Source organism: Haemaphysalis longicornis, unplaced genomic scaffold (genome assembly GCF_048455015.1).
Source record: "Haemaphysalis longicornis isolate Haplotype H1 unplaced genomic scaffold, Haemaphysalis longicornis Haplotype H1 scaffold_1, whole genome shotgun sequence".
In the NCBI taxonomy this organism is placed as follows: domain Eukaryota; kingdom Metazoa; phylum Arthropoda; class Arachnida; order Ixodida; family Ixodidae; genus Haemaphysalis; species Haemaphysalis longicornis.
The window spans coordinates 185,577,489-185,602,601 of record NW_027526203.1 but is presented as its reverse complement, the minus strand read 5'-3'; the positions used below and the strand labels follow the sequence as shown (position 1 = coordinate 185,602,601).

The 25,113-nt window shown below is 46.3% G+C and overlaps 1 protein-coding gene across 1 annotated transcript in view; it reads left to right on the top strand.

Annotated features, from left to right (window-relative positions):
* The window catches only part of LOC144140056 (solute carrier family 25 member 35-like), a 122,459-nt gene that overhangs the window by 72,973 nt on the left and 24,373 nt on the right, over window positions 1–25,113 (top strand). Inside the window, exon 2 of the mRNA XM_077672261.1 lies at window positions 1,275–1,425. Coding sequence (XP_077528387.1) covers window positions 1,308–1,425 — 118 coding nt within the window. The 5' untranslated portion in view covers window positions 1,275–1,307. The remainder of the gene's footprint in view (window positions 1–1,274; window positions 1,426–25,113) is intronic.

Below are 25,113 nucleotides of genomic sequence, written 5' to 3'. Positions count from 1 at the left end.
TACCGACCGTCTGCTTCAATGGAACTCATCTCAGTTTGTTGTTGTTCGTTTGGTGCTCGTCCGATGGTCTTATTAGGTGCCGGATTTTACTTTCGATTTATATCACAACACGATGTGTATACCGTGGGATACGTAAAAGAAAAACGCTTGCGTTGACTTTAACTTGGAAAGGCATGTTGTAGTTTTTGCAAGGCTATAAGTCCGCCTAAGCACGACGCCTATAGCTACAATCTAATTGCCGCCGGTGGGCTTAATCACAACGCTCCTGATCGACCAATCAGCGTGAGCAAATGTGGAACTTGGCGAAGGACGAGGTCAAGCATGATAAAAAAGTAAATAAGAAAACAGTTCAAATGCACGTCTTGCACTGTTGTCCCAGCTCAGTTTCTATTTTTTTACTCTGATCTATGATGGGCGTTGTCATGTGGAAACTTGGCACATTTGGTTACGCTGATTGGTCGTTCAGGAGCGTTGTGGTGAAGCTTACCCGCGGCAATTCCTTAGAGTGTATACAAAGAGAGCGTAAGGCTTCTATAGCTGTTGTAAAGCAAACATTCCGCTGAAAGTAATTACAAAAGCAAGTCAGTTGTATGCCTTATATTTACGACGGCTTCGTATAGAATTATTCAGTACAGCAGAGTTGGTTTTCTTTTACAAACGTACGAACTGGTTTGCGGCAGTTTAAGTGTGTCATAGAAACGAAGATTTTGCTCATATGGCAAAAAGATTTCTTAAGCAAAACCTCTTGCCGGCGGCTGGGACTGCTGGAAAGGCTGCCGTGGAAGTCGCCTCCAGTCAGACAATTATTTCGGTGTCCTCGGTCGGTTAATGGGATTCACCGTTACTTATGGTACTCAAGTTATCGCTCTTGTTTGCTGAGCGGCTTTGCTCAACAGGCACCGGGAGGTTGTGTGGTGACTGCCAAGTTTTTCTGCAAGCGGCTCTAGTACGCGGGAATATTGTCCAACTGTACGTCTATGTCGAGTCATGCTCGGCTTCACGGCGGTTTGCGTTCTTTCTTATTATTCATGACCCAGTTGTCTATTGGGAAGGTTGAACTGTCGCACGTAATTGTCAGCTAGCTTTCGTAGATTTCACTAAATGAATACATCATTACGTCGATTATAACTGTCCAACGGTGTTCATCAGCGTGAGCTGTCCAACCGGATTCACCGTAAAGCGCGCGGGCTTTTGCACCCGGTCGTCTGGCTTTAAGACGCTGGGCGTTCATGATTAACTTGTTCGTGCCTTGTGTGTCCCTGCTACACTCGCAGGGTGGATCCTATTCAGTTCCGGGAAGTGCTCCCATGGCGGAAGTAGTTGTCGCCGCCGTCGCCTCGTGCTCGGCTAGCCTGTTCACGCACCCCATCGAAGTGGCTAAGCTACGAATTCAGCTGCAGGGCGAGCTGCAACCGCCAATCAAGGGTGGGTCTCTCTCTCTCTCTCTCTCTCTCTCTCTCTCTCTCTCTCTCTCTCTCTCTCTCTCTCTCTCTCTCAACCCGTCAGACCCGTCAGAAAAGTGACACGACAAAATATAAGTTGTTCTTCACGCGTACACTTCATTTGTTTTAGGCGCACCCGGTCACGCCCCTAACCTGCGACATAATCGTAACCGCGAGTTCGCGGTCGCCGTTTTGGTGGTAAACCCTGGATTGGAATGACACTTCCTTAGTCGCGAGTCGCGATGAATAGAGAAGTCTGTATAGCTTTAAGCAACCGGCAGTGGTTTTATTTACGGGAATGCGCTGTCCATTTTTAGACGGAAAAAGTAGCCATGAACTCAATTAATAAAGCGTATTCTCTGAGATTGCGTGGGTCTCAGGCTGCAGCGTGAATAGATAGATATTTTACTGTAGAAGCAGTTACATGGGTTCACCAGTGAAAAATTGACCCGAGCAGTGGAAAAGACCACGTCTGCCTTTAAAGGGTGCTTCACCTCAGGCACATTCATGCTGCGGTGAAGTTTCAATCAAGGCGGAGCTGCGGCAAAAAGTTGGTATGGCCCAATGGCAGAAAGGTCATGAATTCTAGCAGCACATATTGAGGCTAAAATACACTATGAAGGTGTTAGCAATGCCACAATAAACATAATATTTATGCGCCGCGTTGCCTGTCACTGCGCCTGAATAGACTTTAGTATGTACAGGTGCTGCAACAGGCAATATATCAGTGAGGCTGAGACGTGTTATTTGAAAATAAATGCATCTGATAACTTTTCCTAAACACAAGTTTATTAAAAAACACAAATTTCAGCACGTAAGCATTGCCAAACAGGGTGCTTCGCTGCAATTGGCAGTAAGCTAGGTTTTAGCTTCCATTCCAGTCAAGTTGCCTTGGTGTACAACAGGGCTCGCATGATCTTTGCATATGAATGCACCAGTTAAAGTCAGTGCCCTAGCTCAGTGTCAGTGCATGCATGTAGAAGAGCTTGTGCCAAAAGTAAGAAATCATTAGCTCATTCAACCTCATGATCAAGCTGGCTGTCTGCTTTTACACTGGCCGGCTGATGCATTTCTACACTTTCTCATAGGTAGTAGCACCACACATGGTTTGTTCGGTCGCTGCTCCAATTTTGGCAGTGCTTTTTCCTGAGTTGGCTCTGTGCTCTTTCTGAGCGCCATGGAGGAAAGACAGCACGCGCTCATTTATGCCATGGGAAAAATGTATAGCGAGCTGCTAGGTGGGCTTGAGGAGCCAAAATCAAACGTTCCTGATACGGCAACACTTTGGCCTAAGCCAACCTTTGCTGTGCTCCAAAGCACAACTATACTCCGCAAGTGTTTTGATACATTTCGGGCCAACCTTGACCGGAATGCCTTTGCGCCTTTTTTCTACTGGTAGAGTGTGTCACACTACATTGTTTAGACCAAAAAGTCACCAAACTCTAATGAATGCAAGCCGCATGTGAGCATACCAGGAAATCTGCCGTGAGGGCCCACATGCAGCACCTTCCGTCACTCCATTCTAACAGCGGAGGTGGTATTACTGGCCGTAAGTTTACCGTTGCATGAAAAAATATCAAGAAAATGCCGAGCGGTCCTGAGCGCATGCATCGCGGCAACCGCTGAGTCCTGGCCGGCTCACGCAATGGCTTTAGCAAAAAAAAAAGAAAAAAAAAACCTTCAGCGCCGTCATTAAGCGGTACTGCGCATGTAATTATTACCATGAGGAACATGATACCGATGCATATGACGATGACTACCATTCGCACAGTGCAAAGCAATGACCGAACATGTAAACAAACAATTTCAAACTTGTACAAATGCGTGGTGATGTGTCCGTCAGTGCTCTTGTATAAAGACATCCTGCAGCTTCACTATGGTTCAAGCCTTGCACGACTTAGTACGAGCTTCGCCAATTGAGCTAGTGGAAGTCCTCAACGCTGAGGATAACTGCATCCACAATTCGCCACGAGGAAGACAACAACCTCTTCTATGCATATGACGACGATTACAGTCGAATCCCGCTACAATGAAACTGACGGGACGTATGAAAAATTTCCTTGAAGCTAAAATTGGTTGAGGCGAAATCTGCCCCAACACACCACAGAAAGGCCAGAAAAATATCCCCGTATGTTTCCACATCATTGACAGCATAATACAATGTTTAGAAAAAGGAGTGACGCGCAATAACGTCATGTTTATTCAGATAACAAACATACCAATGGTTATCTGTTTTTTTTTTCACTGCACGCAAAGAGCGCTTTACGGAGAGGGTGAAGAAATGCAGGCGCAAAACGTATTGCTGTACAACAAGGCTTGTCCACCGAGCTGATTACTTGCAGATAGCTGCTAGGCCATCGGAAGCCCCCCTCTCGCTTGTGGCAGGAGCAGTGCCGTTATCTTATTCTCTGACAGGGCACGGCAGCTACTGACCTTGGCAGGCAAGTTAAAGGGACAGACAACCGATTTTTGTCGAGTATATACCCTCTATTCCAAATGAAAGGGCATCACTTAAAGCACCTTAACGAGAAGCGGTTTTGCTGATAACGGCCTAGAACTTTTTAAATCGAAATTTTTAGATCTACGAGCCGTATGTGTCCCTCCAAAAAATAATGCTCGCAACCATGACATACAGTAGCGCGGCAACATACTTTTGTCTGTATGCGAAATGAAAAGCGATATTTAAAAACTTCTCCCGAGCTAAAAAAAAGTGAATCGCAGGCTTTGTTATTCCTTTGTCAGTTTTTTTTTAATTCACCAGTCGTTTTTGCACGAAGGCGCCATCTGTTGGGATGCACGATAGGTAGAATTTGGCTGCACTCATTCTTCACGTTGTGGAGGTCGGAAGTTCGATTCTCCCAGGGCGCGTCCTCTTTCTTTTTTAAGCTGCCGTTGGCGTATTTAGGAACGGAAATCGAATATTTTGGCACAACAAAGGCCCCTGAGTCAGGCAGAATCGCCAAAGCTCCTTCACTGGGTCTGTTTGCTGAACGCTGCCGTTCATTCTAGGCATAGCCCCACTGAGAGCAACCCAGTGCCGGCGGGCGGCGTTGGCGGACAGCGTGGCTTAAAAAATTTTCAAAATAATGTTTAAAAATACATATACAATTAAAACTTATACAAATACTTGTGTTAGAAGGTTTTCAATCAGTGAATAAACGTTTCAGCCGCTACAGTAGCAGCTAGGTTTGCAGGTGACGTGACAGGGACACATATTGTAGTGTCAAGTTTCGACACTACGAATCGCCACCCTTCCGATTTCAAAGTTTGCTGCCAAGTGAAAATTATTTCCGCCAATTTGTTTATAAATTGCTTGTGTTACTGGGCTATATAAAACGTTGGCTTTCATATGAGCTAGAGAACATGTACGCGTCAAAAACCGGTTGTCTGTCCGCTCGCACAGAACGCGCTCGCAACTGAGATAGGATGACTGGGCTTCAAGACCAAACACGCAAACATGATTTTCGATCTTGGCCACGAAGAATGGTAGAAGGAAAACGGCAAGGACAGCTGCTCACAACGCATACATGACGGCGCCGCGCCAGCAGCGGAGCACATTCGCGCGATTTCAACTGGATACAGATTGGCTGTAGCCAACGTTTTTAGATTCTAAAAGGCCGCCATTATTCCCACCGGGTGAAAATAACGCTTTTCGGCCAAAAGCGTTATATCCACCCATGCGCCATTTCCGGTTAAAAAATTTGCTTACAAGCCAATAACTCCTTATTGTGGTGCTATAATATATGAAACGATAACTATTAAGCTTTAAAAAGCAAGCACAACAACAACATTTGTTAAAATAGAGCAAGTTTGTATCTTAACTTCCGGTTTTAACGACTGCAGTAGATGAAGAATATATGTACATTTTCTTGCTTCACAATAGGCTAAAATTGTTATTCGCAGAATTAATTGAGCTTATTTTGTTGAAAAAAAAACGATTTGTGAGGCAGTTTGGAACAGTGTGGTTAGTGCAGTTCTCATGTTGGCCACAAAGGGCAGCGCAAGCGGTATAGTTTGCGCGGCGCGTGCAAAACTGTGCTGGAATTCGTGTGAACGCAGTGTGCTCCCTATTCTGTCGTAGCTTTGTGATTTTTATAATTATACTGGGTATACTATTATCTGGATCTGGTTGATGATATATAGACACAACCGCTGATCAATGGCGGGGGGAGGTCTAAGTAGCCACGACCACTTTGCACTTGTAGTTTCAAAGCCAACACGTCGCGCCTATCCATCTAGGATGGCTGTGCGCGACATACTCGCGAAAACAACGTGCAGGTGTACGACAATTGGCGCAATAATCTCTATGTTTCCATAAATATCAATAGAATAAAGTACCAGCACACGTTTTATATGCAGAAAACTTCATTAAAAGTCTCTTTGGAAGCGTCATAAAACCGATCCTCTTTTTTCTTGTAAATTTAGGCGATCAAGGTGACTACCCGGCCTTTCTACCACTCAGCTATTGTAATTTCGTGACGTGCGTGCAGAAATCTGCTGGACGCCAGATGAGCGTTGTCAACCAACGCATCGATCGCCGATCGGGATTGGTGCACGTGAACTCTCTTTATAAAGACAGTTTGAGGGCATATAAAGTATACTTACAAACATTACGCCTGAGATCAGCAGTTAGCAAAGTAACGGACAACCTATCTCGCAAGTGATCGCCTAACCGTGTTAACTCAGCAGTAATGGCGATAAAGAGGGATGTAGACCTGAAAATGCGAAAAGGAGTAGTTATTTACGCCAATGGTGCCAAAAGGCATAAATGTTACTTATTCACACCAGTATTAATTATTACTGCGTTTTCTGGTGGTGGCGAGAAACGCGCACGTACGGCTGCAGCCTGCATCTAATTTTCGCAGTTTTCTTACATTTTTCGTTATAAAAGAAAGCTAACGTTGTACGTATATTCTTGACGCTTATCTACCTAGTATATTATTACTAGCAATTGTTTCCGGTTTCAAAATTTTTCCAATTCAGGGGGGGGGGGGGGTAAAAATTGGGGTTTATACCGCGTCGATTCGGTCTTGGTGGGACAATCAAATCTTGATCGCAGTAAGGGAATATTGAATTGACCCGAGTAAAACGCGTAGCTTTATACGCTAATGGGCCTCCTAGACTTGATCGAAGCAACTGATAAAATCAGACTAAACGAGGTTCAATTAACGATAGTTGACAGACTCTCGACCGTTACTTCAACCCTACGGGGACAGCTAAAATTTAGTTTAATAAGCGGAAAATCGGATTGACAAAAAAAAATTCATGGCTTTGTATACCCTAAGTCGGACCTCAAGATTTAACTCAAGTAAGTTAGTGGACATAATTAAGTAACATATCAAATAAATTGAGAGTCGGCTACATTAAAGTTTGGAAACAGCTAGTGGAGAAATCGGGTTTTTATGAGTGCCGTATTTTAGAAATTTCTCGTCTAGTTCCGCAAGGAAGAATTAAGTAGCAGCGACCTTTTGAGATGGCAGGATCACTGGGAGTCGGGACCGCACAAGAAAGTGAGCTATGTTTCCTAACGCGTGCTTTTCCTTACGGCGTTTGACAAATGTTCGTATTATAAAACGAATATCGCCGGTTTACCTTTTAATTAACGACAACGCCTGCACTGAGGGTTTATTAAGCTTGCAGGAAGTGGTATAAAAGTATACTACTTTTCTGGGAAACGTGTGCTCGCTCTTTTTGGACGCTCTCGTGAGCCAGGGTGCACAACTAAAAAATGCGCGCCAATCCACCCTGTGAAGGTGGTTGGAAAGCGAAGCTGTAAACGACACCTATAACGGTTACCCATGCGACGTCACTTGAATTCATACACGTGTCTCTTCAAAGAGTAAAACCAGAAACAAGTGAAATGCACTTAACCGCACCCCTTATTACTTCAAAGAGATATTCTTTGCTAAGGTCAAAGCAATGCATGGTCCCTGAATGGTGTTTGGTCGAGTAGTATTGGTAAAGCACGTGAGTGGAAACATTTTTTTTTTTTCATAATATGAAAGACAGCTTAAACACGGTGTTAGACGACCGCACTTCTCCTCTGTCTCTGCCGCCGCCTACGGAGGCGATGAGATCGGCGACAAAGACGGAGACGTGAGATGCCATTCGTTGGTATGAGCTTAATGTAATTTTTAGTAACTCCTAGCGCATGCGCAAGGGACGAACACGGTGGCTACACGTGCCGTGGGCGGAGTGCACAACGGCGCAAGAGTTCGCGTGACCCTATCACGTGGCATTCAAAGAGAACGCAAGGGGTAGATCTACACATGTGCTCGGTGAGTGCACCGTCTGTCTCCCCATCTCCGCGTGGGTTCGTGGCTGAATCGGTAAGAAGACGGGCTCTCATTCCGTTTCTCTATTCGTTCCAGGTTCAATCCTGGCGGTGCCACTAATTTCTTTCATTTGTTCGCCGGAGGTTTCTGCTGACACCAACGGTCGCGGCAGAACCCTTGGGGGGTAGAAGTACAAAGCTCCGCTTTAAAAATATTTCCGTGCGAGCATTTGATTGATGGCGCTGCAGTCAGTGCTTGCAATGCAATTCCGGTTGTGTGTCGGACTGTGTTGACGAACTGAATTCGCTTCCCTACTCTTCGTCCATCCTTCTCGCCACTGCCCACTTTCGGCGAGACTTCAAACCGCGGTCGACGCCGTGCTTGTCTAAAAAGACGCCCAACCGCATACCACCACCCGGGTGCGCGCTTATGCAGGCGTAGACCAGAAATGCTTTCGCGTTAAAACAAAAATTGCAGAAAGGTTATAGGTTACCGTTCTTTCTGCTAGCTTAAAACTGAATGTTTACGTTAACATAAGCTCGCTGTGACGCTTTAAGAAAAATGTAATGTTCATAAGCTGTTTCACTATAATGAAGAAAAAAATCTTGTAATTCGTGGATATTTTAGCGCGAAAGCATAACTCGGCTAGGTCGGCGAAAACACGCATCAGGCTGGCGCCAGGTTGGCGTGCGGATATCTGCAAAACGCGTAACCCTCGCCACGCGCTCAAGTCCCATTGTGTGCGACGCGTTCCATAGCGCGTGCATCACAAATCTCGCCCGAAGTCTCGATTGGCGTCAAACTTAAATGAAGAGAGTGTTTCAGCCAGTGTTCCTAACATCTGGATTCAAGCAGTACGGATTATGCAAGTATCTGCATTGAGTCCGACGAGGGTAGGCAGAAGACCCGTCCACGGATGTATACCGAAAAGAAACACTTTCTTGCACTCCTCTCATACGAATGCGCGCTTAGAGATCCTCTGCAAATGTTGTTATTGGGCATTATGGCGCGTTAGCTGGGAAATTATTCATGCTGTACATACATCATGCTTTCGAGAGCCCTCGAAAAAGAAAAAAAAAAGAATCGAAGTCTTATCTTTAAAACAACGAGCGTCATTCATTTGCCTAAAATCCTGTATATTGAGAGCAAACTCCTCGATTGTGTATTTTTGCCCTTATTAAGGCGCCCATGCATAGTTGCGGATTTTCAATCAGCACTGCAATGTCGGATTCTTCCGATACCTTACGAATAAGTTCTCTATCCACGTTCCAAATGTTTTTTTTTTTTTCAGGCACTGTGGGTGCGCGTCGCATACATTAAATTATCATTGTAACATTATAATAAGTGTTGATTACAGCATTTCTGTATACGATGAATAAATTCGCGCTTGGGAGGCTACTTGGCTCTATATTCCCTATGGGGAAGTATTTTATTATTATTAGGCATAAAATGGTCAGGCCTTTCTACGGCCGGCTGCCTTTTGGCGACCATCAATAGGAGGATGAGGCAAAACGTTTATTGAGAAAATAAAAAGCGGTGGGTGGTACAAAGAAAATTTAAAAAACCGCTCGGCAGCACGCACCGCATGTTGGCCTCAAAATATATATGCACTCCGGCGAAATTCACTTCAAGTTTCTTCTATTCTCCGCCAACAAAAAATTAAGAAATTTGTGCCATCGCGCACTCTGTGAAGGTGGACGACATGTGACACAATTTTTGGCTGCAGGAGGCATACACCAACGAAGGTCGCGCAGGAGAAACGGACAATTTCGCTTCATTACTGCGCCCCAGTGCGGACTATTCCCGCCACCGCGGGGAGTTGGAGGAAATTAGTCACTAATGTAAATGGAGCGCGCGGGAGAGAAGGGCACATGCGTTTTTGTTGACGGAGAGCAAAAATACACGGAACCCTAGCCGTATACAGACAAAATGAAATTATTGCTAGAAAGTATGGGTCAATTGAGATGCTCTGCTTGATTGACGTTGTTTATTTGCTGTAAATGACTAACTAGTTTGATTAGTCGTACGTGACCAAAGCTTGACCCGATTACGACCACATTGAAGAGTGCCATAAATTTTAGCATCATGTCAAACAGTTTTGAAGTTACTGGCTAACTCATATTGGTTTATTGTGGCTTATTGGCTAAAATGAGTAATTTTATTAGCCATTACATCACTTTGTCCTCTTGTCCAGGGCTCCTTATTGTACAGCTTCAACATTTTAGGAAGTCAATAGGAATTGCCAAAACTGCTGTAAAATTAAGATTTTTATAAAATTGAGAAACACTTGACAATGACAAAGCTAAATTTATTCCGAAGCGGTAAAGTACGCATCCTGTGCTTTTATCATAAATTATCTCTGCCGTTATTTCAATGGTGCACTTTTTCCTAGTGCGATAGGTCTCAGTGCTACGAAAGGTTACTCTGAGACACACTCTGTTGCTTTTTGCGCTTATTTTATTCATAAGATGAGTCGCAAAATACAATAAACTTTTATTTACCAAAACTCAATGACACTGCTTTCTCCTCGTTGAGCGTGGATGTGTGGCTTTGGTATGGGCACGAAAAATACTCCACTCAGTGATGGGTCAGCAGGCACAACTGCATGCGTGAGGGTCCTCTCCTATCTGTCTATGCATGCACTCTTTTGGCCCTGCTGCCTGATGCACGAGTCTTTCTCTGGCTTTGGATGTCCAAAGAAGGCACTGCTCTCACGCCTTTTGTACACCGTGCCAACTGTGCTTAGCACTCTAACCATTTAAGTGGTCACGTCTGCCCTGTTTAGCAGTGGCGTTGGCTACCCGTCTCTTATGTTGTCCACCAGTGTTGGCTGTCCGTGGCTGTCATATTCAGCCTTTCCTTTTTTGCTCCCCTTCACCAGCTGCACACTCCATTTAACACGTGCAAGAGGTGACATGTCTCAAAGCCCACATGAGCCATCGAGATGGCATGTCCCCGGTATTACAGCACAGGCAGGCGGTGCTTCTACTTCACACCATTGGCGTCTCCCTACCAATGTCGGCAGTGGCGCAAAAGCAGCACCACCTCAGCCACGTGCTCCCTTTTAATCTGTACTGATCGCGTTCTAATGACGGATACATGGTAAAATTTTTCGCCAACATGCTCCACCTATTGCTCACACGTAATGAATGAAAATGATCGATGTGGCTTGAGGTCTATTTATTTTGCAAAAGTAGCATGCCAGTATACTCCATTTCATACATAGTGTGCAACACTGTCTAGGCTGAAGACTGTAATAGGAACTTTCTGCAGTGAGAAAAATGCTTGAACAATGAAAAAGTCTTCATATCAAAACATGCATGTTCTCAGCTTGTGTGTAACCTGACAAAAAAGTGAACAGTGGAACAGTGCTCCCAATTTTATTAATGCAACAAGTGTACATCACGCAGATGTCATACATTTCTGGGTATCACACATGTACTCCTACTGTAGACCAAAAATAAGCCTTGGTGCTTGGCAGCGCTACGCCTGCAGATGGCCACAGCTGCTTGAACCTGCATCGAGAGAGATTAAAAGAAACATGACAGTACATAGAAGAAATGTAGCAATTACTGGCATGAGATAAAACTCACCTTCAATTATGCGCCACGCAATTTACAAAGAATATACTGAGGTGCATAGGTGCATACGGGCAATAATACTATGGAGCAGGCTTTCTTGGTCCACGTGAGCGCAGAGGTTAATGCTGTAGCGAACCCACTCGGGGCTGCCAGGTGGACAATTTCAAATAGAGTAAAGGCCATTACAGGCACGCAAGGAATGCATTATTATGAGAATTTGGTGTACATTCCATTCCTGCTACAAGCAAGGCCGGAGCCCTGCAGTTGGTCGCTAGTGTTGCTTGTATAGCAACCATCTGATTTCTCAAACGGCCCAGATTACTGCACGAGGTAAATATCATAGAAAGTTCCCCTACGGCTGCCATTCACACAAGAACTGCGACACTTCACTGCTCAGTGAACATCCTATAGACTTCACTGAGCAGATTTTGCTACCCAGCAAAAGCCGGACACTGACTAAAATTTATCTGATTCATGCTCCTTCCTTCCCCACTTCGGTCCAACAAAATCTCTTAAGCGTCTGCACAAAGAGTAACTTTGCTGCTTAATTTGTCATGTGCCTTGGATGGTCTGCCAGCATGCGCTCTCTACCATAAAAGGAAAATTTCCCGTCTATTACTTGAGCAAAAGTGGTGTAACTTTAGTTATTCATTGAGTATAGCCTTAGCCATCATATTTATGTAATAACTGGATAAAATACATCTTTAGGAGAAGGCTAACCTTATGTTTAGGCTCACCATCGTGCCAGTTTGCCACATCTGAAACAAGTGGGCTCAACTGTATAGCAGTAAAAAAAATTAACTGAAAAAAAAACAGAATCACTTACAAAGCTTGACACAAAAAAACAGACAAACCTCATTAATTCAAACTTTCAGAAGACGAAAAATTTGATTGGAAATGATTATATGGGTTTTAATGACACACGGCCAACTAGAGCAAGGAGCACCAAAAATGAAACTTTGTTCAAATTAACCTGAGTTTGAACTAGTCAAATCTGTTTGATTAGCGGTACAGTGCACACATCAATATTACCACTTTCCTGCCCACGCCTATTCAAATCAATAGTAGTTTATCAATGCTTTCAAGTTAAAATTTTGAATTTTCCATTCGAATCTGGCGCTTTCCGAGCACGCACTAAGAGCTGGCTCCATCTACTGAGTATTAGAGACATATTGCTTTTCGCGAAGTGCCTATATTTATAAAGCGCCGCCAGAGTTATGTGACGGGCACCCTGAAGGTAAGCAATAGCGGCGGCATCACGTGTGACCATGGCATGGAAACGCCACCTTTCTAGTGATTCTGACAAGCCTACATGTGAATTTGTTGATGATATTAGGAGAGCTGACTCCAAGGACAATTCTTATTCATCGTATTTTTGTATGGAAAGTGAAAGTGTATAACCAGCTGAGAACCCGATATACAAGCCCCAGAAAATGCAAAAGCATGGAAACTAAATTGCGCTATAAGCAAAGAGTGGCCCATAAAACCATGTTTTGTGCGATGCATATGCGGACAACTTATGTTTCACAAGTTCGAGGAACTGCTTTCTCCAGAGGCATGAAACCCACTAGGCATGAAACTTTATTTTTTGTAGGTCAAGAAATTTTAGTTAGGCATTTCATATTAGCAGGAGTTTTGCACTACTAGTATGTGTACAATATGTATATCTTAATTTTTTTGTTTTTTCTGTGTGGAGCAAGACATTTTTGCTTATTTTTTGTTCGTCATAATTTTACTGTACAGCCTTCTTTTCCCCCACACAATACTGTTCCATTACCTGGACACTTTTGTATAGCAGGATGTGGTGCGCAGGTAGCACTGATTGCAAAGATTGATGCACTTCGTAAGAACAGCAAAAATAACCATACAGGCACACAAGCAAACCATTTCAAACAACATCGGGAATAATGCATTGGGTTTGTGATGCTTGGGTGGCTAGTGATACATTGACCTTTCGTATTCAACTTCGGATTACATGAAAAGTAGTGTGTGCTGATGGGCAATCTTGTTTGGCCTAACGGTGGCAAGAGTTTCAAGTTCAAATTAAAGGCCAAATCCGCTCAAATTTTCACCACTGTAAAAATGCTATCCTCCAATAGTATACATAAAAAGAGAGGTAAATGCAAAACACTGAGTTCAAAATACCAACCTGTGCCACACAAACGTCTCGTAAAAATAGGTGTTTTCAAAACTAGGGGGAAAAAAGAGAGAGAAAGAGAGCGTGCCGCTACCAAAGGCCGGACGTGTTGTAGGTGAAGGAATGGAAGCGGGCAAGCCGTTACTGGCAACCGCTCACAGCAGCCTCCAATACTCGTGGGATTTGCTTGCACGTTTGGGATTTCCACGTTCCACATTGTTGTTTCCACAGGAGAACTGCCGGTACTTTGCTGTGGGTAGTGAAGAGCCATGAAAAGTGCGACATGGCGCGGCTATCGACAGAGCCGGAGTAGTTCATGCGGCAATCATAGCTGAATTAGTCGGCTGCCTTGGGTAGCAATCCTTGGCGGTGCGAGTTTAAAAATGTGTGGCATGATTGACAAATACCTTTGCTTGTAAAATATCGATGAGAAGCTTTGATTACCCTATGCCCTGATCATCGTCTCAGATTTGTCAGGGAATGAACCTCCCATGAGCGTCAGCCAATCACAAATGTTGCTTATTATGCCCTACATGCGAAATTCTAGATCAATCTCACCTCAGTAAGTTTAACTTCGCCACACATTCAGAATCAAATTGTAAAATCGGACCGAAACCGTATGTTAGCTGACAAAGGTTGTGGGAATCGTGGAAAAACCGCAACCCCGAGCTGGTGCGCGCTTCCGGGAGAGACGCGATGCGCTGAAACCGGTCCGGCGCTCCGCTGGTTTGTCAGTGCCCCAAGTGATGGCACCACCGGTCCACGCGCTGCATAGGCGCGCTTGGCTGCACTAAGATGTGTGCGCGGAAGACAGAGTAAGATCGGAGGGCCGGCCTGGGTGGGATCGGCAGAACAGCACGGCCGTGGTGGACCATGTATCTGAAGTGGGGACTGTTGTTGCTGCACGCCATGAGTGCCTGCCTCCCGATCGCGATCACGACCGCATGGCGTGATTCGTGAACGCCATTGAGCTTTGTGCTCGCGTGCTTTGGGAGTTTCCAAATAAACGGCTGTGCTTCGACACTACTGTTCATTGGGTTCTCGCATCGGCGAATCTCGCTGGGCTGCCCTAGGTGCGGGGGCCCACGTGGTTGACACGCCGGGAGCTAGCGTGATGGCCTACGCCGGAGAACTAGCTAGGTTGCCCCAAAAACCGCACATATACCACAAGCTAAATGATGCTGTAATACTAAAATGCCAAAAGGTTACCCATCTACTGCTATTAGCTGATATATACTTGGAACATGATCATTGTATACTTCCGCTTGATAAAACAATTTTCTTTCATGGAGACTAAATCATACATCCTGCACAAGCAAATGCTTGATTCCAGGATTTCAGCAAAAACAAGTCGATTACTATTTACGAGGGAGGTTGTTTTGTTAGCATTAATACAGGTCGTGAGGGCGATGACTGATCGTTGTGCAGATGCATTTATTACCACAACCAAGTCGCTGAAATGTTTATACTTGCAGTTAACACAATTTTAGTTCGGTTGTTAAAGCCTTAGAAAGGTGCAGACTTTGGAAGCCACAATTAAACAAAAATGGAGTGGTGAATGGTGAGGTGTAAGTGATTCAGCGAATACGTCCTTATATGAATTTCCAGGACCAATGGGCCCCTTTGAATTATCCGTTGGTTTAAATTATGCGACTTCAAAGCAAAGAGGTTCATTTGCGCCACTCTATAAATGTCTCTACCATGTCTCCACACACTAAATGTCTCTAGTACAAGCATCCAGCACGTTCGTTGGAACTGATGTGGCATAGCTGTGGTCACTGGACTCGGCAGTAGTGGGGCCAGCAATGCAGTTGGGCCATGCATTTCGAAGTGGGGCCTCGGTGGCCACTACCATTGCAGCCCTGGTAGCAGCTGGAGGCACCAGGTGCATCCAGGACCATTGGCATCGGAGGGGCCGTCACTCACAGGTTGACGGGCAAGGCGCCACACCATTTACACGGGGCCTGGAGCTGATGCGAAGTTAGCACCCCTCCTGTCCAGGCTGGCGTGAAGTCCCTGGCCTTGCCGCATCCCCCTGACTCGCTCTTCCAGAACCACCTGCATCTTGCTGCCCCCTCCTGCTCTTCTCCCGTCCCCTTTATGTGCTCATTGTGAGCCTTTCTGAATGTAAATTCTGGAGCACCTACTCACTGGCTTCTCTTTTCGCCCGAGCACGGGTCCTCAGCCTACTCGTTGTTGCTCCTGCCACATTCAATTTCTGCATCCTCATTTCCGGTCAGCCACCTCTCACACATGCTTCCTTTTCATGACCACCATCCCCCACGGAGATTGCCTGACTCATGACATTTACCGTATATCTGATATTAACTGCAAGATAACTTTTTATGAACTCCGTAAACGTGCTGGCTTTTTTCATTTGACTTGCACACATTTTTATTAAACTGCATCAAGCAGTCATGACCCATGATGGCAAATGACATTTATGTAATTCAAAGGATTGTTTTTAGTGCGCAAGCACTTTGGCGGCAGAGATGGCCACGGTGATGGCGTCGTAACCGAACGAGCGAAGGAGAAAGAAAACAGTGGAGGAAATTGTGAGGAAAGGAACGGGGGGAAGGGGGGGAGGAGGTAGCAGTATGCTGAGCCCGCACGAGACGCTCGTCGGAGTGCCTGGCGAAATTGTGAGGGAAAGGGCGGCACGCACTGCTATGGCACCATCTCTCTCACTGCCTCCCCTGCACACTTTCGGCAGATGCTGCTACTCTGTGCGTAGGCCATCTGAACCATGTGATGTTTGCGCGGGAGGTTCAAACACCATTTGGAACAACAAGGTCGCCGGCGGCGGTGGTGCGCTGTGAGATAATAGCACAGTATCGCACGCCGCCATGTGTTCGCTGATCACGCACTCACTTCCCAAGACACAGCAAATATGCGCCGTGACTGAGAAGGCTGCAGTTTGCACTGTGCACAAATTAGGGAGTATAGTATTCTTCAGTGCATTTTTAAATTCATTCAACAAGTCGTCATGCACATTTAGCGACTCAAAACAACTTTCAATGACATCGTTATGAGCTCCAAGAGGCTCCTCCGAAATTCCATTGGAACAAAGCAGATAAATGTATGAATGCACAAGCATAACTATTGGAGCACTGACCAAGTAGTGCAAGCGACAAGCTAGTACACTGCCGCTAAGCCTCTCTGTCGCTGACTTCTGTAGTTTCACTTGTTTCTGGGTAAGCGACATCACACAAGTCAGTGGCAAAGGGGCCTGGTGGCAGTTACTTAAACTACTCGGTCCTTGCACCCATAGTTGCTTTTGTTGCATCCGTTACTGCACTTGCTTCATGTGGTTGCACTTCTGGTCTTCACTTGACGCAAAGCAGCAGTAAAGAAACCCACAAGACACCAGGCTGAGTATTAGTACAATGGCAGCTGGATTTTAAAAAAAGTTCCCAATAGTCTGTGTGTTGTGGTAAGAAAGCTAGTTTAACAAGACCCATGCGATACCACCACACTATGTGACACCATTAAAGGCCAACTGCACTCAAGTTTCACCCCGAACAAATTTATTTTTAATGTGTAGTGCGTACCACCAAGTCAACTGGGACATGAGTGGTGTCCCAGTGAAACGCCTCGTTAATCAGCCGGATGCGTTTAAAAAAGCTCCACTGCAGACCATGCTGCACCTGCCTGCGGATCGCGTAAACAGCCACGACATGCCTGTGACGGTCCGGCTGTCCGGGGCTTCTTCCTCTGGCCAGCCACGCAGCTGGAGAACCGGTCGAGCTCTGCTGCGAGCGCTCCACCCATTTGCTACCCTGTGCGCGCATAGAGCTTGCGCGCAGGCTTGCTCCAGAGCTGGTGACCGACCGGCCGCTCGCTGGATGGCTACAATGTCATTTTAATGGCTGCGCTCTCCTCGATATTGGTTTCAAAATCGCCGATTTTTGCTGACTGCTTGCGGCATCCATGCGCGTATTTCATCTGTTGTATTTTTCAGGCTTGATTTCTTTTTCAGCAGACTATATAGAAATAGTGTTTTCAAAAGGTCGAAATTTTTAGTGCAGTTGCCCTTTAAAAGTAGTAGCAACTTTAGTACCAGAAAAGGGGTAGTGGGCCATTGGTTCGCTCTGCAGCCTACTGCAGAACATGGGTAAGACTATGGCGACTCAGATTACTTCAATTCATGAGTAATTACACTTACCTAACCGCTGTGCTTGGTAAGGTAAACGACATCCCCTTTAGTGGTGGCCATGGTTCTCCGGGGCCATCTAGGTGGATACAGCCTTCGGGATACAGGTGCTGCAACGACAGGTTTGTCTCCCGAGCATCACTGTTGCAAGCTTTCAGGTCATCCACAGTAAATGCCCAAATTGCCTTTATGCAGCCTCATCTAGCACGGCAAGATGGCAGACAGCACAATTATGACACTCTGGTTGACGCTTAAATTAGATATGAATGTTCAGAACTTGGCAACGAGCATCGCTGCACGCTCTACAATGTTAGCCCCAAAATGCAGCACAAAGTGTACAACATTCAAAAGTTGGGCGCAAAAGAATGCATTTACACATGCACTTGGCACTCGTCAGTAATGCACGTGCATATCCTAGCCAGACTCCACCACCACTGCCCAATAATTTAAAACTGCCACGATTAGGACGTAAATAGTTAACACAGCCCTAGCTCTCCCTCTCTCTCACACATGCACTGACGCAGTGTTGAAAGACCATGCTGAGCCTTTCAACAGCTTAATGATAGCACTTAATGGTGAACAGCGGTATGCTCTGTCTCCAGCTAAGAAAAATATTGCTTAGATATATAAGAAATTCCGCATTTAAGGCTAGTCTTAGCCTGTGCAAAAAAAAAAAGCCCGGATAAATTTGGATTTTAGCTTATAGTCTCTGTACAGATAGTTGTCGGAGGCGGTACCTCGCCATGGATTGAACAGCGCTAAGGCGGGACAAAGTGAAGTGAAACAACCACAGGAGCTGACTAACCACTGTTTATTTTCGAAGGAAATATTATTTATAGGGGAACAATGCCTGCATGGTTATCTGTGTGCGCATTGCGGCGCGCGAAGAAACAGATCAAATAGGCTGTGATAGTGCGCATCTAACATGAGTTGCAGTGTCTTGCAGGTGAAACGTGAACATCTCCCATCTCGCCAAACATGCGGTTTCTCTCCCCACCGGGGCCACGGACACCGTGCTCATGCATATCTCACGTGCGCGCTGGCCTCTGTACCTTTTCGAGGCACAGCAGTCCTGAGATCGCAACTTTTCACATGCTGGGCAAGCATACGCTGCCGTCGTTGATGCATCTCCCCGTCTGACCAATGTATAATTCTTTGCCGGGTAGTGGAACTTCGTATACGACTTCCTCGTCGCATTTGACAGAGGGTGTTGCCGGATTCCTAGTACAGCTCTCGCGCACTTTCTCTAGGTAAACTCTTCTGCACAGCCCCCTCAGCTTGTTCGTCGATGAGAAAAGCAGACGTACGGGATGACTTCTCCCCTTGTGCCCTTCTGGCGAGATTTTCTTTGGAGCCGTATACAGTCCAACACCACTACAATGAACGCTTCTACTACGAAATAGCCTGTACAACAAAGCATGCCACATGGCCTGGACAGATTCTTATGTTTCTTATGTATTGTGAAGACCACTACAGCAAATTTCCCTGTTTAACAAAAAAATTGATGCATTCCCAATCCCAATTGCTGAATTGTGGTTTGATAACGAATACCGCATGTTACCATGTGTGCGGCTGCACACATGGTAACGTGCAGCTGATAGGTGTGCCATGAGTCATCCAGTTCAGCCAGGTAGCTGTAGAAATCGATAAACACGTACAGTGCGTGTTGCATCGTAGCATCGGTTGTGACGGCTGACAAAAACGTCTCGGTGGAAGACCAGGCCCTGGCTTTCTCTGACCTGACAACTGACCACATCGTGGAGGCCATCATAGAGAAAAGGGACGCCACAAATGATCAGGCGAGCAGTGACGAATAGCTTGCAGAGGAGCTAAGCGTTACGACAACCGCGAAGCGGTAGCGGCGTTTGATGTGCTGCAGATGTAAATCTCGTCACTCCCTGAACTCGCGCCGCAGCACACCGTACACTTCAACAGCAGCAGGTCAGTGGTGGGCTCGCATTCAGTACGTCTTGCTACTGCGCACAAGAAAATTGTTGACTTTTTTCGCCTACTGCAGTTTAATTCTGACAATTATTTCTCTCAGTATGCTTATCTGCTTTATTCGGTCAATGAAGTGCGTGACATATAGAATGATGTGACATGTGTAACGAACAAGTATCGCAATCCCACACGCTTTGTTATACGGGCGCTTGACTGTAGTGCATATCGGCCAGGAACTTATTGGCTTGCTGTGCAGCAGCTGATCTGGTAACCCAGCATAGCGGAGGTGCTAGATTTGAGCCCCAAAACTTGATTGCACTGAGTGCTTGCAGGACGTGGAGGGGATGGCTACTGCCCGCTAAGCAGAGAATTCGCATATTTGGCGAGATAGGAGAGGTTCACGTTTCACCTAAAAGGCGTTGCAGCTCGTTAGATACGCACTATCACAGCCTATTTGATCTGTTTATCCGCGTGCTGCAATGCGCAAACAGATAACCATGCTCGCTTTGTTCCGCTATAAATAATATTTACTTCCAAAATAAACAGTGGTTGTTTCGCTTCACTTTGTCCCTTCTTAGCGCTGTTCAATCCGTGCAATGAAGCCCAGCTACAAACACTCCTGCACTGCAGTACCTCGACAGCATAGATGAGACAAGCGGACACTTGTTCGCAACCGATGCTGTAGAATATGCATTGCCACTAGCGTACACGTTGTCGTGCGTGGCAGACACGCATTAGCGATAAGTTCGAAAGCCACGGGTCCGAACTAGTAAGCACGTCCTTTGTCTGAAAATTTTCGCGCTTAACTGTGGCGGATCTAAGGAGCCTAGGACAAAAGAATGGAAATTGTATAATTTTACACATAGCACAAGGTCAAGAGGTAAGGTATATCGCAGCAGAACAAGCGATTGAACAATGCACAAAACCACTTACCACTGTAGAAAGACCGTTGACCGACGCGGGAAACGTTACGCGGGTGCGCGGCGCAAAAGGCTCGTACATCTGCTCGCATGACAACAACGCCACAGAACAGGGAGGAACAGAACAACGCTATAGCCACCAATGTTACTAGAATAAGCTCAGTTTCGGAGCTCTGCATCCCCGGCAGCGGAGGAGGGTGGGCCGAACGGAGTCTTGCGTAGAGTTCCTGGAACTATATACAGGAATTCTAGTCTTGCGTAAGGGCCTTAGTCTTGCGCTACTCTCGGCGCGTCGTCTGCTTCGGCGGCGGGCCGCCGCGTATACGTACCGCGACAGCTTTCTAGTAGTGCTATTGCTAAACTTACACATCGATCATCTTTCCAGTCGAGTAGCTTAAACACCTTCGTCCTTCTAGTCGACGTCACCACATCACATTTGTGCACTGTTTAAGTGGAAATGCGTTGGGTCGCCTGTATGCACTGACCTGCACGCGCACGCAGTTCTTTGGCTAGCAAAGAATCGACGGTCGGCCTATATTTGTGCATCCGTGCGTCCTGTTATGTACAATTCAGCCTTTTCAAAATAAGTCTTCATTGAAGCCTGATTCGCCTTTCGGAGAAGTGTCTTGTATGACCAGCTGAACGGATTTCTTGAGTTCAAGACATCAAAATGGCGGTCAAAGATCCTGATGAAGTCAGGCGTACCATGAGCACCTTTAAATTGCGGATCCAACTTTAATGTGAACTCACAAAATTTGAGTGCGTTTGTCACAGATGAACTGAGTGTCAGAACTGTGAAGCGAACTTTCATCTTTGGTGATATAATGTTCGTATGCACCACAGAGTGCACAAATGCGATATGAGGTGGGACCAGCCCGGTGGATATAAAAGTTTAGCATAGGAACTCTACATCGGAAGCTGGTTAATGGGCCCTCGCACCGACGGGATTTAGAAAAACTGTCGCCGCGTGGACATAAAGGCACTTATAAAGGCACTGCTTTCACAAACTCGTTGGGTCGTTTTTGGTCGAGGTAAGACGGCGCAGTAGTTATAAAAACTACGCTGAAAAGGGTAATTGGCTTGGAAACTATCGTACATGAAGTTAAACGCAATGTAGACAGTTAAAATATAGGCCGACCGTCAATTCTTTGCTAGCCAAATAGCTGCGCGCGCGTGCAGGTCAGTGCATACAGGCGACCCAACGCATTTCCACTTAAACAGTGCACAAATATGATGCGTTAACGTCGACTAGAAGGACGATGACGTTTAAGCTAGTCGACTGGAAAGATGATCGATGTTTAAAATTAGTAACAGCACTACCAGAAAGCTGCCGCGGTACGTATGCGCGGCGGCCCGCCGCCGAAGCAGACGACGCGCCGAGAGTAGCGCAAGACTTGACTACAGTGACCGCTAGTTCTCGCGACCGCCACGCGGACCGCCTCTCCGGCGGAGCTTTGAAACTGAGTTTATTGAACGTTGGCTAGCCACACAGCTACATCACAGAAAAGAAATAATTGTACAAAACATAGCAGGCAAAGTTCCTAAAATTAAGCTACATTTAAAATATTTATGTTCGGGAAATTTGTAGAACATTTTTATGCAAAAAAAAAAAAAAAAAAAAACAGCCGGATGCGGATGTGACGCATGGGTGAGAATAAAAACGTTAGCTCTATTCCTATGGCTCCATTGGATTCAGAAGGGGCATGGAGGAAAAAAAAGGAAAAAAAGTTTTTCTTTTCTTTTCTTCCTCCATGAGAAGGGGTGCATGGCAACGTTGCAGAGAAAGTTCTGTGGGGCCGTTGCAGGGCAGCAGCGTAGTTCCGCGGTGCCGTGCTATACATCGTTTATAGATACTTTTTCAGTTCCGTATCTCCTCGCCCCGGCCATGGAGAGAAGGCGGCCTGCCGCGACTCTCGCCACCGCGGCGCTGCGGTTGCGAGTTGCGCTAGGGGAGCGAGCGTCGTCTGCTAGCGGGGAGCGTTCCTCACGGCATCTCCGGTTCTCACCGCTCCTTGCTGCGTACTGCAGAAGAAATAACTGTTCTCGGAAGTTGCTCATCAGTTTGTTGCGCCCATTGCAGTTCGCGATTTATTTGAAACGGACGGTATTATGCAAGGAGTACCGTAGGTATGCCCACGGATTTGAAGCGGTGGCTAAAATATCTAGAACGACAGCGTTTTAAATGAACGTTCGCGTAGCAGTGGCTGTCGAGCGTGCACAAAAATTCACTTGTCATGCGAATTGCGCAAATTCATTGCATTACGAATAATATTTCCTCACACGACTGTTGGAGCAGCTTCCCGTTTCGGTGGACAAAACATAGGTGATACCGTCCCGCACAGCAACGCTCTTCAGGATTGTGTAGGCCCCCGCTTTCATTCCGGCCACGTAAAAAACAATTTGCCGACGCTGCCCCGGTTCTTTTTCTAGTGCTGACGTTCTCCAGTTGTCTGGGAGTCGTATGGCCGCACTGTTCTCGCCTATCTGAGCAATATCGGTGCACTTCAGGGGAACAGGCGCCTCATGGTTGGACAGCTCCTCTTGTAGCTCGATGAGCAAGTGCTCTCCTTTTGTAATACGCTAGCTCGTGCGTAGACGTTGCCTTTCTCTTTTCCGGAGATCGCCGCCGAGTCTGCTTCCTCAACAAGGTGCTGGGAAGGTTGGCAAAGTTAACGGGAACTGCGCCTTCCTTCAGCGCCCAGTAAGCCCGGTCGGACGAAAGGAAGAAACTTGTACAGACACGCAGCTACTTCGCAACTTTGAGCTCAGCCGACTGGAGCACGCGTATATGCTCTTCTGGAGGAGTGGACTCGGAAGCACCACACAAGGGGCAAACAAATTTCGTTACCTTCTGTAGCTGTTTTCTTCCAAGAATGTACACAATTACCAGATGAGCGCGCCCTCCCATACACGCACAGCAACCATGCGGAGCGCTTAATTAAGAAAGTGTTTTGCCATCCTGCTGCGCTCGGAAGGAAAGCATAACCGAAACTGCATGTGAGCGCCGGGATGACATCGCGCAAGAAAAGCTCGGTGTGCTTGCACCTAGAGCAGGCAGGAAGAATAATAATCGGCACCTCATGAAAGCGTCGATATGCCGGAGCGCACGTGCAACGCCGTGCAGACGCAGCGCGCGCGCGCGAGAAAAAAAAAAAAAAAAAAAAGCGGCAGAATATAACACAGCCCTCAGTAAAAAAAAAAAAAAAAACTACGTGATATAATACGTTACGTAGGGTTAGTGGTCAAGTGACATTTTTCGCTCTTGGATCCCTTCGCCATCGTGCAAATGCGTGACCTCTCGTAGCGTTCCGCCCCGGCATCTCGGGCTGTGACCAGCTCGGCCTGCGTACTCCAAAAGACATAACTATTCTAGGAAGTTGCTCAACATATTGTTGCCGCGCTATTCCAGTTCGCAATTTATTTCAAACGGGCTGTATTATGCAAGGAGTAATATAAGTACGCCCAGTTATTTTTAGCGGGGGCTAAAATATCAATAACGACAGCGTTTTAAATGAATTTTCGCGTAGCAGTGACTCTCAAGTGGGCACGCGAATTCGCTTGTCATTGGCCAGGCGCGCAAAATAATTGCAACACGAATGATATTTCCTCAGAGCCATAAGCAGCAACTGCATACTTTCTTTATGATAGACATCCACGTATCCTTTATATTCAAAGAAATCAAAGCTAACCCAAAATCCCGGATAAATTACGAAGTTTTGTATTGAGATTTGAATTGTAGGTTTTCTGGTTATATTATGTTAGCATTGAGAATGTTGGTGTTTTTGTTCATTAGTATGTTTTGTTTTAATAATAGTTTTTCCAGCATGAGGAGCTAGATTCCATTCACCTCCTACTTACTTAAGTACGACTGTATACAGTTGTACATTTTGTAAAGGGCATAAGCATGTGCCCCATGCAGGATTCATGTGCCCAGCCATCACCAAGCATCACTGCTTAAGTGGGCTAGAAAATCTCGTACAGCCGGCTGCGAATTAAGCAGGTCGGCATTGCGCCAAGCCCAGCACATGAAAGAAAGCACAGCGCGCTGACGCAGTCACGAAATGCTTTCGCCCGTGGCCGCACTGTTCAATAGCACTCCAAACCCAATGCATTGAAAAGACAAGGTTCTCGCGCAAGCGTAAATACAAACACAAGCGAAAAGAAGAAACTTGTACAGCAGACACGCAACTACACTGCGACCGCCACTTTGAGCCCAGAGGACCGGCCGCGCACGCCTTCAACGCTGCCTCCGGAGCCGCCGCCGCCGCCAGCCGCCGCAGCCGCCGACACAGCGCAACTCGCGACCGGGGCGCCCTCTCAGCGCCTAGGGTAAACTCGCGCCCGCTTTGGAAGGCGCAGTTCCGAAACTGAAAAAGTATCTATAAACGTTGGTGCTATACGCCTCGAGCTTTGCGATCGCTGCGCCGCCTGCCGCCGCTTCTCCGCGGAGTTGACGGGATTAGCGCTGCGCGGCCCATAGGGGTTCGTGCAGTGTTTTGGTTCTCTTTCGCTTCTTTCTGCCCTTCTAAGTGGTAAAAAATTTGTTATGGTGACGTCTGTAAGTAAACAGTACGTTTAGGTGACTTCAAAAGCCGCTGCGTCTTGGTAGGGTTCTCAAACACCAACAATAGCTATCCGGAACGCGGCTCTGCGTCCTTCTCGGC